Raw genomic sequence first — 14089 nt, forward strand, 5'->3', positions numbered from 1 at the left:
CTATTAATTTCTAGTAAAGAGATGTAGCCAATGCAGTCGATTTTTGATTTTTCAATATTTCATCCATCATGAATCATAACAGAACTTTACTGAGGGTTTTTGAGACGCCACTTTTGCACTTTAACTGAGTTTAGTAATTAAGGGCCCATTTCAGATATTCATAAATTCCAAGGGCACAAAGACCACTGTGATCATCTACTATGACCTCCTGCATAATAGGTGACAGACCTGCCCCCTCCAAATTCCTAGAGCATATATTTTAGAAAAACATCCAATCTTGATTTAAAAATGGTCAGTGATGGAGAATCTACCACGACCCTTGGGAAATTGTTCCAGTGGTTAATGACCCGCATTGTTAAAAATGTATACCTTATTTCCAGTCTGAATGTGTCTAGCTTGAGCTTCCAGCGATTGGACAGATTTTTACACCTTTCTCTGCTAGACTGAAGAGCCCATTATCAATTATTTGCTCTCCATATAGATACTTATAGACTGTAATCAAGTCACCCCTTAACTTTCTCTTTGTTAAACTAAATAGATTTAAGAAGCTCTATAACTATAAGGCAGGTTTTCTAATCCTTTCATCATTCTTGTGACTCCTCTGAACCCTCTCCAATTTATCAACATCCTTGAATTGTGGACACCAGAACTGGACACGGTATTCCAGCGCTATCACACCAGTGTCAAATACAGAGGCAAAACAAGCCCTATTCAAGATTCCTGTGTTGATGCATCCCAGGATTGCATTAGCCCTTTTGGCCACAGCGTCACATTGGGAGCTCATGTTCATATGATTATGCACCATGATCCTCACCCCCAATCATCTTCAGTCATTGCTTCCCATGATACAGTTCCCCATTCTGTATGTATGGCCTACACTCTTTGTTCCTAGATGTACGCATTTACATTTAGTCATAATATAACACAGATTTTTTGCCTGCACCTAGTTTACCAAGTGATCCAGATTTCCTCCATGATGGAGGAAACAAGGAACAAACAAAACCCACTGCACTGGTAACTTGAAGTCAATAGATCTACTCACAGATTAAAGGACTGAACGATCAAGATCTCAGACAGGTACTAAAGTTTTTGAAAAAACAAACTTGGGTGTGTTTGTATCTGATATTATTTGCAAAAATTAATTATTATTTCTATATTTGCAAATAAGGTTTAGAAAATATTGACCAATTAAACACCTAAGAAAGTTTCAACATCAAGGGTGTTTGCGTTTCAGCTTTGGAAGACGTAAATGAAAGTAAAAAAAATAGCAATTTCTGCTTTACCTGATACTCGTTTCTGAACATTCTTGCAGATATTTCACAGTTCGAAAATAATGTCAGCACCCCAGTGAGTAATAAAGACTTACAGATGTTGCTGAAAATACAAGAGATTTTATTGTTAAACATTATTCCACCAAAAAAGTCGTCCTATAATCAAGTAGGAATCCATGTTTTAAAAGTCAATTAGCACATTTCTAAAATACTGTTCATTACAGCAAACTTGTAACTCTTCAGCATAAAAAACTACCACAAAGGAATTAAGATTAGAAAACTGATTTATACTGTTGGTGTCTCTTGAGCAATGTTTCTTTACATAACCACCATTCAACCTGACCTTCCAGATATACCCAGTTAAAATGGCCACTCTATCCCTAGCCTTTATTTTTAAGAAAGGAGGATCCATTTGTCTTTTTAAAATCTTCAGAAAGGTTTGATGAGTAAATATATACTATCTTCAACATATATTGTTTATTTCTCACTGCTACCAACTGTTCACTGGAAAAGGTTAAAAATCCATTAAACAAGAGCTTTGACTTTAACACAAAAACAGAAATTTATGGAATGCATATAATGGAAACCTCATTTTCAACCAGAGATGTGAGGCAGAGACTTATTCCACAAGTTACTTTTTTAAAAATTTCATCACTCTACATTCAGGATAGCTAGTGTAAGTATCAAACCAAATGATATGGCAGAGGTGCCTTTCTAGAGGCATGCTGAAGCCAATGAGAACTAAGGATGTGTTGCACCTTGGGAGAATCAGGACTATGGTGAATTAAGGGTTTGATTCTGCAAACACCCAAGCACCTCCAAATAGGTGCTGAGTGCCCACTGCCCCCATTGACTTCAGTGGGAACGGAGAGTACCCTGCACTTCTCAAAAGATGCTCCGCACCTGCAGGTTTAAGCCCTAAATGCTAATCTAGAACCCAATCCCAGGAGGTGGCAAGTTCCCTCACTGTGGGAGTGGAGAGTACTCACCAACTCACAGGGGCACAGTTGCAGGACTGTGCCTACAGTGTATACCTTTTGGCAATGTCCATTTGTGCTTAAATTCAGGGATGGAATACTTCAGAGAATTAAGATGATCTTGGACATGGTGATATTTCCTTAGATCCTGAAACTGTTCTGTTAGTGGACCAAAATAACATGCCTACCAGCAAACTCAGAGATGCCATCCATGTCTGAGATGTTTAAGCATGATTATGAAAAGAATTAGGGATCTTGGTTGGCCCTCTCTCTCCCTCTCCTTCCCCCTACACACAGAAACCAGGCTCTCTCTCTCTCTGCCCCCTCCCCCCAGTCTTTTTGCTATCCATGGACAAGGAGTAGGGGGACTTGGCTCCTTAGTCCTCACCCCTCATTTCATCCCTGACCCCCACCCCCAAACAGGGAGAAGGGAAAGCTTGGCCCCAGGAATGCTGCCCTCTTATGCCAAATATGGCCTTTAATTTCCTTGAACAGTCCCAGGTCTGACCCCCTTCCCAAGATGATCCTCCTCCTCTTCTCCTCCACCGCTGCCTCCTCCTGCTCCTTCATGCTCTCCTCTCCCCCAGAATGTGCAATGAAGATCTGACAGGCAGCAAGCTAGAGGCTGCGTGGACACTAATGGACTACGTGAACATACTCTAGGTACTTACAGCATGCCAGCAGGGTCCACACGGGACAAAGTGCAACATGCAGCCTGTGGCTTGGGAGATGAATCCAGCAGCACTCCAACCCATTCAAAATTGCTGTAGCTTGCCTCCTATCAGACCCTCATTGCAATCTGTGCGTGTGCCATAGAGGTGGTAGAAAATAATGCCCCCCATGGCCGTGGCACTCTTTGCTGTGTTTGTCAGACCCAAGTGGTGGCGAGTGACACACAGATTTTTATATACTCTGTATGTGTGCGCATGCTTGAAAAATAGTAGAATAAGCCTGGATTAGTAATTACATGTAAAAATCAGGATTACAGAAAATTAGGGACGGTTAGCATCTCTCCAAATCACACGTACCATTTATCTTAAGAACTAGCTTCACCAAAATATTGATCTTTCAGAACTGAAAAGCATTTAAAAGCTTTACATGTTATAAAATGGTACATACCCCTGGGTGAATTAGTAAATGTATGCCCTGATCTTTCATACACTTATGCACTAGTTGTTCCATGGGTAAAACTACTCACATACATGTTTGCAGAATCAGGGACTTAGAGAGCTAACTGATTAATATTTTAATTTTATTGATTCAATACTGTCTACTAGTATTTTGATGCATAGCTATTATCATACTGTAAACCACACTATTTGTTACAACCAAGTTATCTGTCAGTAAAAGAAACTGAAACAGATAGTGTAACTGGTATAATTATTTAAGAAAGGCACATTAATAACTATATTAAGTAACAATTGACAACCATGAATTAGTCATTTTACAAGTTTGAAAGCAGTATACTATTTCTTTGTTCTATAAATAAAGTAGTCTGGCAGTACATTAACAATTTCTGGAAAATGTTATTGCTCTAATTTTTATTTTCCTCTATTCAGATCTCATCTTTGCTATTATTCGGGGCTTTTAAACCAGAAGAATGTTCAACATTCCACAAATCATTCCTTAGCCAAGAATACCGTACTTTGAAGCAAATCTTACAGTGATCAATGTGCTGATCCATTGAACCAAAATTCACATGAAAAGCAGGTGGTGAAAGGGCGATAGCACAGGTTATGTCCCCTTACAGTAGGTACTTATAATGTACTTATTATTGTGACCCAGATGGGCAGGCACCCTGTCAGTCTGGGGCTGAGGATTCCATCACCCAAGGGTTTGAGTTGCTGTTGCTGTGTTTTGTTTTTGTCAGACCAAAGCCCTTTTACACAGGCTTGCAGCTTCAAAAGACCAGGACCAGATTGGCCAAGTGTCATTTGGCACTTCTGTCAGGCCTTCCAGCATTTCTGGGAAAATGTCACACACAGATATGTAAGGCAGAGAGCCCCTAATAAAAAAAAAAAAAAATGGTGTAGGGGGAAGTTGCACTAGACTGCAAATCCAAATACCTGGAGTTCTTGTCTCATTTCTTCCATAGAGTGCTGTTAATATTTTTGCTGTTCACCACCCTTACCGATGAACATGGTCTTATGCACCTTGGAACAGAACTCTGGTCTATAATATAAAGGACTCAAATTTCATCCCCTTTGCCATTCTACTTTTCAGAACGAACGTGCCAAAGCTAGTTAGCAATGTGGTTGGGTATACTGTCTGCAAGCACAGCTGTAACCAGTAGACCATACTTTGCTCCCAGAGCCAGAATCAGAACCTAGGAATCATTATACTTAGTACTTCACTACTGTCTCACAAATAGAGGTGTAACGCACAGACAAAGTGTCTTCTCCTGCTCTGGGAACTGATCCACATAGAGGATAATAACCTACTTCTGCTACCAGTTAATTTTTTAGCAACTGCTCAAGCGCAAGAGGTCTGTGTCGTAGATCTAAAGTCCTAGTTCAAACTCTGCTGATGACTCATGTAGAGAAAAATACAGCATGTGATGATTATGAATTTATCTTTTATATATATATACATATATATACACACCTAGATAAATTCATGGAGGATAGGTCCATCAATAGCTATTAGCCAGGATAGGCAGGGATGGTGTCCCTAGCCTCTGTTTGCCAGAAGCTGGGAATGGGCGACAGGGGATGGATCACTTGATGATTGCCTGTTCATTCCCTCTGGGGCACCTGGCATTGGCCACTGTTGGAAGACAGGATACTGGGTTAGATGGACCGTTGGTCTGACCCAGTATGGCTGTTCTTATGTAATTAAAGATTGTATCATGAGGCAGATACACAAGGGGCAGAATTAAGATACCCCAGATAACCCTAATTCTGATGCTTGTCTTTGCAAATTTGATGTTCCTTCACTTCTTTTAAGTCAGCACTTACTGGGGCACCAGAATACTCACTTTTAATGAACTAAAGAGTCTTTCACCTGCAAGCCACCAGTTTAAATCCAGCCTAGCGCTCTGTAGAGCTTGAAAGTTGTTTCTATCTAATGGATATCTGGTGAATACTCTACAAGATGAGGTTGGTGGGTCTCATTTCCAGCTCCGACATCATAAACTCCCCACTGCACATTCCACTGATTGTCAGACTCAACTGAGGTTAAGAACTGCAAAGGCCATGGAGATGAGGCTACCCCAGTTGGACCTAGAGGAAGTTTCCCCCATATCCAGGTTAAGGCAAGCTGGAAGGGCAGTGTGGGTTGGAAGCTTGCTGTGCAGAGAAACAGAAGATTTCATTTGCTAGGGATGAAACTAATGCCTTTCACCAGTACTAAATCCACAGAATTTTTTAAAGCTGAGATTTAGCAATATGCAAATTAGCTCATTACATAATTTGAATAACGTCACATGGAGTTGCCAAAAAAACCTAACAACTATGCTGGTCCTAATTAATAAAAGGAGTCTTGTCACTTACTTCAGTGGAAGTCAGATCACACCCAAGAAGAGCAAGCAAACTTGTGTCTGGCCAAACTACATAAACTCACTCATCTCACACAGCTTTATTATTGCTGTGAACATATAAATGAAATGATAGTTTTTTCTAAAATATAAATATACAGAGGAACACACTGCAATACATTTTGCTTATATATTACCTACTTGTAATATTTTGAGTGCTTGCATTAACTTAATAGAAAAGACTACAATTAATTTTATTTTCTGCATGAGGATTGGTAGCTATTGGAGATACTAAACATAAAATGAATGACAATTTTTTTTATAGCGTACATACTATGATAATACTAAGTGGCACATCTGTGAGGCACTAAATGTCATTAGTCTCTAATATCCTGGGACCAACACAGATACAACTGCACTGCAAACACTAGTGGAAAATAAGACTTTCCCAGATTGGTTTCCATACTATAGTCCTATATTGGGCATGACATTCATGCATTGCAAGGATTGAAACGCAACAGTTAATGGAACTGTCTGAGTTATGATAATATATGCTTTAAGCAGAACATTCTAGGAAAATTGAGATTTGCACCTTCTTTCATCCCTACACCTCTCAAAAAAATCTTAATTTTTGGACCAACAAAAATGCTTAAAATCCAGATAGACTAGAGTTTTTGGAAAAACTACGGTATCTTGAAATTTAAAGTCCTCCAGTTTTTAAAATTTTTTTCAAATAAACAAACATCTTTATAGAATGCTGTAAAAAAAGAAGTATTCTCTCATTTTTCAACCAGGGATCAAAATTCTTATTTTATTGCCCTACAGCATGTACTTTTAGTATAGTGCATCTGTCCAACTGGGGACACAGAATCTGCAGCATCAAAGTCAATGATAGACTATCGGGAAGGCAGTTATAAATTTATGTCACACTATAAGATGTATTCATTTTCCCTACTAGGACTTATTTTACAGTGCTCCTGATCTGCACACTGACTTTTTAAAAAAATCATTAGTTTCACAATTCTTTCCACACCGTAAAACAAAATACAGCATACTCCCATTTATCTGAATGGCATGGGAGACACAGATTTTATTTGTATATTGATAGTGTAGGAGCCATAGAGCAGTGGGTGGCCTCCCCCAGAGCCAGGGGCTTGTTGTCATGCTCCTCCTCGCAGCCCTGACTGTGGGTCTCTGCTTTGCCCTATTGAGACCACAGACTCTCCCACCTGCATCTTTTGACTGCAGGGATCAGGTCTCACAGGCCCTATGGCACTGCAGGGAGCCCTCTAAAGCTCTGCTGTCATGGCCTGATTCACTCACTCCAACAGGTTCCAGAGTAACAGCCGTGTTAGTCTGTATTCGCAAAAAGAAAAGGAGTACTTGTGGCACCTTAGAGACTAACCAATTTATTTGAGCCTAAGCTTTCGTGAGCTACAGCTCACTTCATCGGATGCATACTGTGGAAAGTTTACAGAAGATCTTTCTATACACACAAACCATGAAAAAATGGGTGTTTACCACTATAAAAGGTTTTCCCTCCCCCCACCCCACTCTCCTGCTGGTAATAGCTTATCTAAAGTGATACACATTGTAAGGAGAAAGAAAAGGAGTACTTGTGGCACCTTAGAGACTAACGAATTTATTTGAGCATGAGCTTTCGTGAGCTACAGCTCACTTCATCAGATGCATACCGTGGAAACTGCAGCAGACTCTATATATACACAGAGAATACCTGTCATTGTAAGGAGAGTGATGATAATCAAGTTGGGCCATTTCCAGCACAAATCCAGGTTTTCTCCCCCCCTCCCCACAAACCCACTCTCCTGTTGGTAATAGCTTATCTAAAGTGATCACTCTCCTTACAATGTGTATGATAATCAAGGTGGGCCATCTCCAGCACAAATCCAGGCTTTAACAAGAACGTGGGGGGGGGGGGTAGGAAAAAACAAGGGGAAATAGGTTACCTTGCATAATGACTTAGCCACTCCCAGTCTCTATTCAAGCCTGAGGTAATAGTATCCAATTTGCAAATAAATTCCAATTCAACAGTTTCTCGCTGGAGTCTGGTTTTGAAGTTTGAAGAGAGTGATCACTTTAGATAAGCTATTAACAGCAGGAGAGTGGGTTTGTGGGGGGGAGAGAAAACCTTTTGTAGTGGTAAACACCCATTTTTTCATAGAATCATAGAATCATAGAATATCAGGGTTGGAAGGGACCCCTGAAGGTCATCTAGTCCAGCCCCCTGCTCGAAGCAGGACCAATTCCCAGTTAAATCATCCCAGCCAGGGCTTTGTCAAGCCTGACCTTAAAAACCTCTAAGGAAGGAGATTCTACCACCTCCCTAGGTAACGCATTCCAGTGTTTCACCACCCTCTTAGTGAAAAAGTTTTTCCTAATATCCAATCTAAACCTCCCCCACTGCAACTTGAGACCATTACTCCTCGTTCTGTCATCTGCTACCATTGAGAACAGTCTAGAGCCATCCTCTTTGGAACCCCCTTTCAGGTAGTTGAAAGCAGCTATCAAATCCCCCCTCATTCTTCTCTTCTGCAGACTAAACAATCCCAGCTCCCTCAGCCTCTCCTCATAAGTCATGTGTTCTAGACCCCTAATCATTTTTGTTGCCCTTCGCTGGACTCTCTCCAATTTATCCACATCCTTCTTGTAGTGTGGGGCCCAAAACTGGACACCGTACTCCAGATGAGGCCTCACCAATGTCGAATAGAGGGGAACGATCACGTCCCTCGATCTGCTCGCTATGCCCCTACTTATACATCCCAAAATGCCATTGGCCTTCTTGGCAACAAGGGCACACTGCTGACTAGCCATTCGGTCCCTAGTCTGTAGCGGTGCATTGGATTCTTCCATCCTAAGTGCAGGACCCTGCACTTATCCTTATTGAACCTCATCAGATTTCTTTTGGCCCAATCCTCCAATTTGTCTAGGTCCTTCTGTATCCTATCCCTCCCCTCCAGCGTATCTACCACTCCTCCCAGTTTAGTATCATCCGCAAATTTGCTGAGAGTGCAATCCACACCATCCTCCAGATCATTTATGAAGATATTGAACAAAACCGGCCCCAGGACCGACCCTTGGGGCACTCCACTTGATACCGGCTGCCAACTAGACATGGAGCCATTGATCACTACCCGTTGAGCCCGACAATCTAGCCAGCTTTCTACCCACCTTATAGTGCATTCATCCAGCCCATACTTCCTTAACTTGCTGACAAGAATACTGTGGGAGACCGTGTCAAAAGCTTTGCTAAAGTCAAGAAACAATACATCCACTGCTTTCCCTTCATCCACAGAACCAGTAATCTCATCATAAAAGGCGATTAGATTAGTCAGGCATGACCTTCCCTTGGTGAATCCATGCTGGCTGTTCCTGATCACTTTCCTCTCATGCAAGTGCATCAGGATTGATTCTTTGAGGACCTGCTCCATGATTTTTCCAGGGACTGAGGTGAGGCTGACTGCTCTGTAGTTCCCAGGATCCTCCTTCTTCCCTTTTTTAAAGATTGGCACTACATTAGCCTTTTTCCAGTCATCCGGGACTTCCCCGGTTCGCCACGAGTTTTCAAAGATAATGGCCAATGGCTCTGCAATCACAGCCGCCAATTCCTTCAGCACTCTCGGATGCAACTCGTCCGGCCCCATGGACTTGTGCACGTCCAGCTTTTCTAAATAGTCCCTAACCACCTCTATCTCCACAGAGGGCTGGCCATCTCTTCCCCATTTTGTGATGCCCAGCGTAGCAGTCTGGGAGCTGACCTTGTCAGTGAAAACAGAGGCAAAAAAAGCATTGAGTACATTAGCTTTTTCCACATCCTCTGTCACTAGGTTGCCTCCCTCATTCAGTAAGGGGCCCACACTTTCCTTGGCTTTCTTCTTGTTGCCAACATATCTGAAAAAACCCTTCTTGTTACTCTTGACATCTCTCGCTAGCTGCAGCTCCAGGTGCGATTTGGCCCTCCTGATTTCATTCCTACATGCCCGAGCAATATTTTTATACTCTTCCCTGGTCATATGTCCAACCTTCCACTTCTTGTAAGCTTCTTTTTTATGTTTAAGATCCGCTAGGATTTCACCATTAAGCCAAGCTGGTTGCCTGCCATATTTACTATTCTTTTGACTCATTGGGATGGTTTGTCCCTGTAACCTCAACAGGGATTCTTTGAAATACAGCCAGCTCTCCTGGACTCCTTTCCCCTTCAAGTTAGTCCCCCAGGGGATCCTGGCCATCCGTTCCCTGAGGGAGTCGAAGTCTGCTTTCCTGAAGTCCAGGGTCCGTATCCTGCTGCTTACCTTTCTTCCCTGCGTCAGGATCCTGAACTCAACCAACTCATGGTCACTGCCTCCCAGATTCCCATCCACTTTTGCTTCCCCCACTAATTCTACTCGGTTTGTGAGCAGCAGGTCAAGAAAAGCGCCCCCCCCTAGTTGGCTCCTCTAGCACTTGCGCCAGGAAATTGTCCCCTATGCTTTCCAAAAACTTCCTGGATTGTCTATGCACCGCAGTATTGCTCTCCCAGCAGATATCAGGAAAATTAAAGTCACCCATGAGAATCAGGGCATGCAATCTAGTAGCTTCCGTGAGCTGCCGGAAGAAAGCCTCATCTACCTCATCCCCCTGGTCCGGTGGTCTATAGCAGACTCCCACCACTACATCACTCTTGTTGCACACACTTCTAAACTTAATCCAGAGACACTCAGGTTTTTCTACAGTTTCGTACCGGAGCTCTGAGCAGTCATACTGCTCCCTTACATACAGTGCTACTCCCCCACCTTTTCTGCCCTGCCTGTCCTTCCTGAACAGTTTATAACCATCCATGACAGTACTCCAGTCATGTGAGTTATCCCACCAAGTCTCTGTGATTCCAATCACATCATAGTTCCTTGACATCACCAGGACCTCCAGTTCTCCCTGCTTGTTTCCAAGGCTTTGTGCATTCGTATATAAGCACTTGAGATAACCTGTTGATCGCCCCTCATTCCCAGTATGAGGCAGGAGCCCTCCCCTCACAGACATTTCTGCCTGTGCTTCCTCCCGGTATCCCGCTTTTCCACTTACCTCAGGGCTTTGGTCTCCTTCCCCCGGTGAACCTAGTTTAAAGCCCTCCTCACTAGGTTAGCCAGCCTGCTGGCAAAGATGCTCTTCCCTCTCTTCGTAAGATGGAGCCCGTCTCTGCCCAGCACTCCTCCTTCATGGAACACCATCCCATGGTCAAAGAATCCAAAGCCTTCTCTCCGACACCACCTGCGTAGCCACTCGTTGACTTCCACGATTCGACGGTCCCTACCCAGGCCTTTTCCTTCCACGGGGAGGATGGACGAGAACACCACTTGCGCCTCCAACTCCTTTATCCTTCTTCCCAGAGCCACGTAGTCCGCAGTGATCCGCTCAAGGTCATTCTTGGCAGTATCATTGGTGCCCACGTGGAGAAGCAGGAAGGGGTAGCGATCCGAGGGCTTGATGAGTCTCGGCAGTCTCTCCGTCACATCGCGAATCTTAGCCCCCGGCAAGCAGCAGACTTCTCGGTTTTCCCGGTCAGGGCGGCAGATAGATGACTCAGTCCCCCGGAGGAGAGAGTCCCCGACCACCACCACCCGCCTTCTCCTTTTCATGGTTTGTGTGTATAAAAAGATCTTCTGTACTTTCCACAGTATGCATCCGATGAAGTGAGCTGTAGCTCATGAAAGCTCATGCTGAAATAAATTGGTTAGTCTCTAATGTGCCACAAGTACTCCTTTTCTTTTTTCTACTCACTCCAACGTAACAGTATATACCCTAGGGTCCCTCATTACCTTCATCCACCACCACCATTTTAGACCCAAATATATCTCTATCCAGCACCGATGGCATTTCCCCTACTATTTACTCTTTACGTCAGAACTTTTGCCACATAATCTCAGTTTTATGATCTGTCACCATTTACGTGCAAGAAATGAATTCCGTATCTCATTGGTAAGGCTGCGAGTCTGTCACGGAGGTCATGGATTCCATGACTGTCTGTGACCTCCATGATTTCTGCAGCAGGGGTTTGGATATGTGGGTGGGGACTCATACCACAATCCTGTACACACATATGTACATGCTTAACTTGATTCATATGAGCAGTCCCATTGACTTCCATAGGGATATTCACAAGAGTAAAGTTATGTGCATGTGTTTGGAAGATTGGGGTTCTAGAATTTCGTAAACAGTATTTGTTGAAGATATGCTACAAAGTGAATTTGTAGCTAGTACTTTTGACAGGGAAAGGAGACTTTAGTATAAGACTGTTAATACATATAACTCAGCATAACAGTCCTAAAGCTAATGCTGATTTATGATAGGCTGGAACACAACAGAGAAAGCAGTTAATCATAGATGAAAGGTTTTAACATCTTCTAGACAAATGAAGTCTACATACTGAATATTTAAAACGAGGTCCATCACATTGCTATATATTTTCTCAAAATACAAGTTAACATATCAGATGTATATTAATATCCTTTTTTACCCACACCAAGACTATCAATGTTTCAATATAAAAACAAAGTAAAAAATAGTCTTTACAGAAAACTGCAGGATACAACAATGAAACACCTGTTTATTTTATAAGTTAAAGCTACGAACAATTGTTTGCAATACATGTTACGTATGAGCTCAAACACCAATACCAATAATAAATGAGTCCCTTTGTCTACAAAGTACTCAAGCTTTCAGATGAGTGCTATTGTACTTTTCAGCAAATGAAACATTTTAATGAACATAGCTTGATGTCATCCATACTGTATAAGTCTAGTAAGTTTAACTCATTACATTTATAGCATCAAAGATTCCTACAAAACCTGGACTCATCGTTAACACCAGGATAAAGCACCAAAGACTAGACAGCAGAGAAGAATCCTGGCTCAGGCAACAGCATACAATAGGTTGGGTTGTCATTCCCATCACTGATATGATTTTTAGGAATCATATAAATCCTGCATTCCATAAGCATGGAGCTAGAAACTGCCAACATCCACACACCACTCCTTGTCTGTTCTCAGCATTGTACAGTGCAATACCGAATTAGAGAGGAGCCCAAAGCAAAACCCAGAGCTGAACACCAATTTGGGGGGACAGTTTTGGATCCTTATCCAAATATTATGGCTCGAGTTTATCTCATGTACATACTGGACGTATGCATTTCAATAACAGTTCTTTGGGTTCTTTGGCATGGGGGTGTTATCCCATATTTTAGTTTGTATGTTTTATTCACTTACTAGATAACTATATTTTATATTCATGCCTCCCTCCCCATAAAGGAATAGACATTTTAGACCACTTCACCACGCATTTCAACAGAGTGATGTTCTGATACACAGCAATGACATTTTAAGGCACCGCCATTGCAGTTAATTGTGACAGGCTGCCATCCTATAAAATACCCCCTTGCAATGGCAAAGCACATACGTTTCCATGGCAATACTGAAGAACAGCTGAACTACCTGTCCACCACAGCCTGGCCAGACCCAACGTCAGAGAGGGTTAATATCCCCACCACCACTGCTCATGTGGGGAAATACAGAGGGGCTCGGAGGGGCTCACCTGTGGGGACCATTGCGAGGGCACAGAGAGGACAGCACCAAGCAAGGTCTCACCTGCAGGGGGGTTTCACCTTGGGGAGTGCATGAGCATCTCACCTGGGGCACTGTATCTGGGAGGGGAAGCATCTCACCTAAGTCTCTCACCCGGGGAGTGTATGATGGGGATGGGGGTCTCACATGGGGGAGTGTGTGAGAGAAGCTGGGAAGAATGTCTCCTCTGAGGGAGTGTGTGACAAGGCAGGGGTTCTCACCTGAGGGAGTGTGCATGGGGGGGGCATGTACCACACCTGCGGGGGGGTTCTCACCTGGGCAGTGTGTGAAAGGGGAGAGTGCTTCACCTGCCCGGGGGTCTCATCTGCGGGCGTGTGCATGGGGGGGGCACGCACCGCACCGTGGGGGGTTCTCACTTGGTGGGGGTGTGTGTGGTGTGTGAGAGGGGAGAGTGCATCACCTGCCGGGGGTCCGCACTGGGGGGAGTGCGTAACAGGGAAGAGTGCGTAACAGGGAAGAGTGCGTAACAGGGAAGAGTGCTTCACCTGGGGGAGTGTGCATAGAGGGGGGGCATGCACCACTCCATGAGGGGCTCTCACTTGGCGGGGGGTGTGTGTGTGTGTGTGAGAGGGGACAGTGTTTCACCTGGGGGAGTGTGTGTGTGTGGGGGGGGGGTTTCTCACTTGGCGGGGGATGTGAGAGGGGAGAGTGCTTTACCTGCGGGGGTTCTCACCTGAAGGAGTGTGTAACAGGGGAGAGTGCTTCACCTGGGGGAGTGTGCGGGGGGGGGCATGC

At 43.5% G+C, this 14089-nt stretch overlaps 1 protein-coding gene across 13 annotated transcripts in view; it reads right to left on the minus strand.

Moving 5' to 3' along the window:
• CFAP20DC (CFAP20 domain containing) overlaps positions 1-14089 on the minus strand; it is a 182754-nt gene that overhangs the window by 167287 nt on the left and 1378 nt on the right. For 12 of the 13 annotated variants that reach the window (XM_077821929.1, XM_077821928.1, XM_077821931.1 and 9 more), the window contains one exon: positions 1284-1374. In XM_077821929.1, coding sequence (XP_077678055.1) covers positions 1284-1304 — 21 coding nt within the window. In that variant the 5' untranslated portion in view covers positions 1305-1374. Of the gene's footprint in view, positions 1-1283; positions 1375-2919; positions 3059-14089 lie in introns of those variants that run through there. The other variant, XM_077821933.1, reaches the window with a different exon arrangement.

Source organism: Eretmochelys imbricata, chromosome 7 (assembly GCF_965152235.1).
Source record: "Eretmochelys imbricata isolate rEreImb1 chromosome 7, rEreImb1.hap1, whole genome shotgun sequence".
Taxonomy (NCBI): domain Eukaryota; kingdom Metazoa; phylum Chordata; order Testudines; family Cheloniidae; genus Eretmochelys; species Eretmochelys imbricata.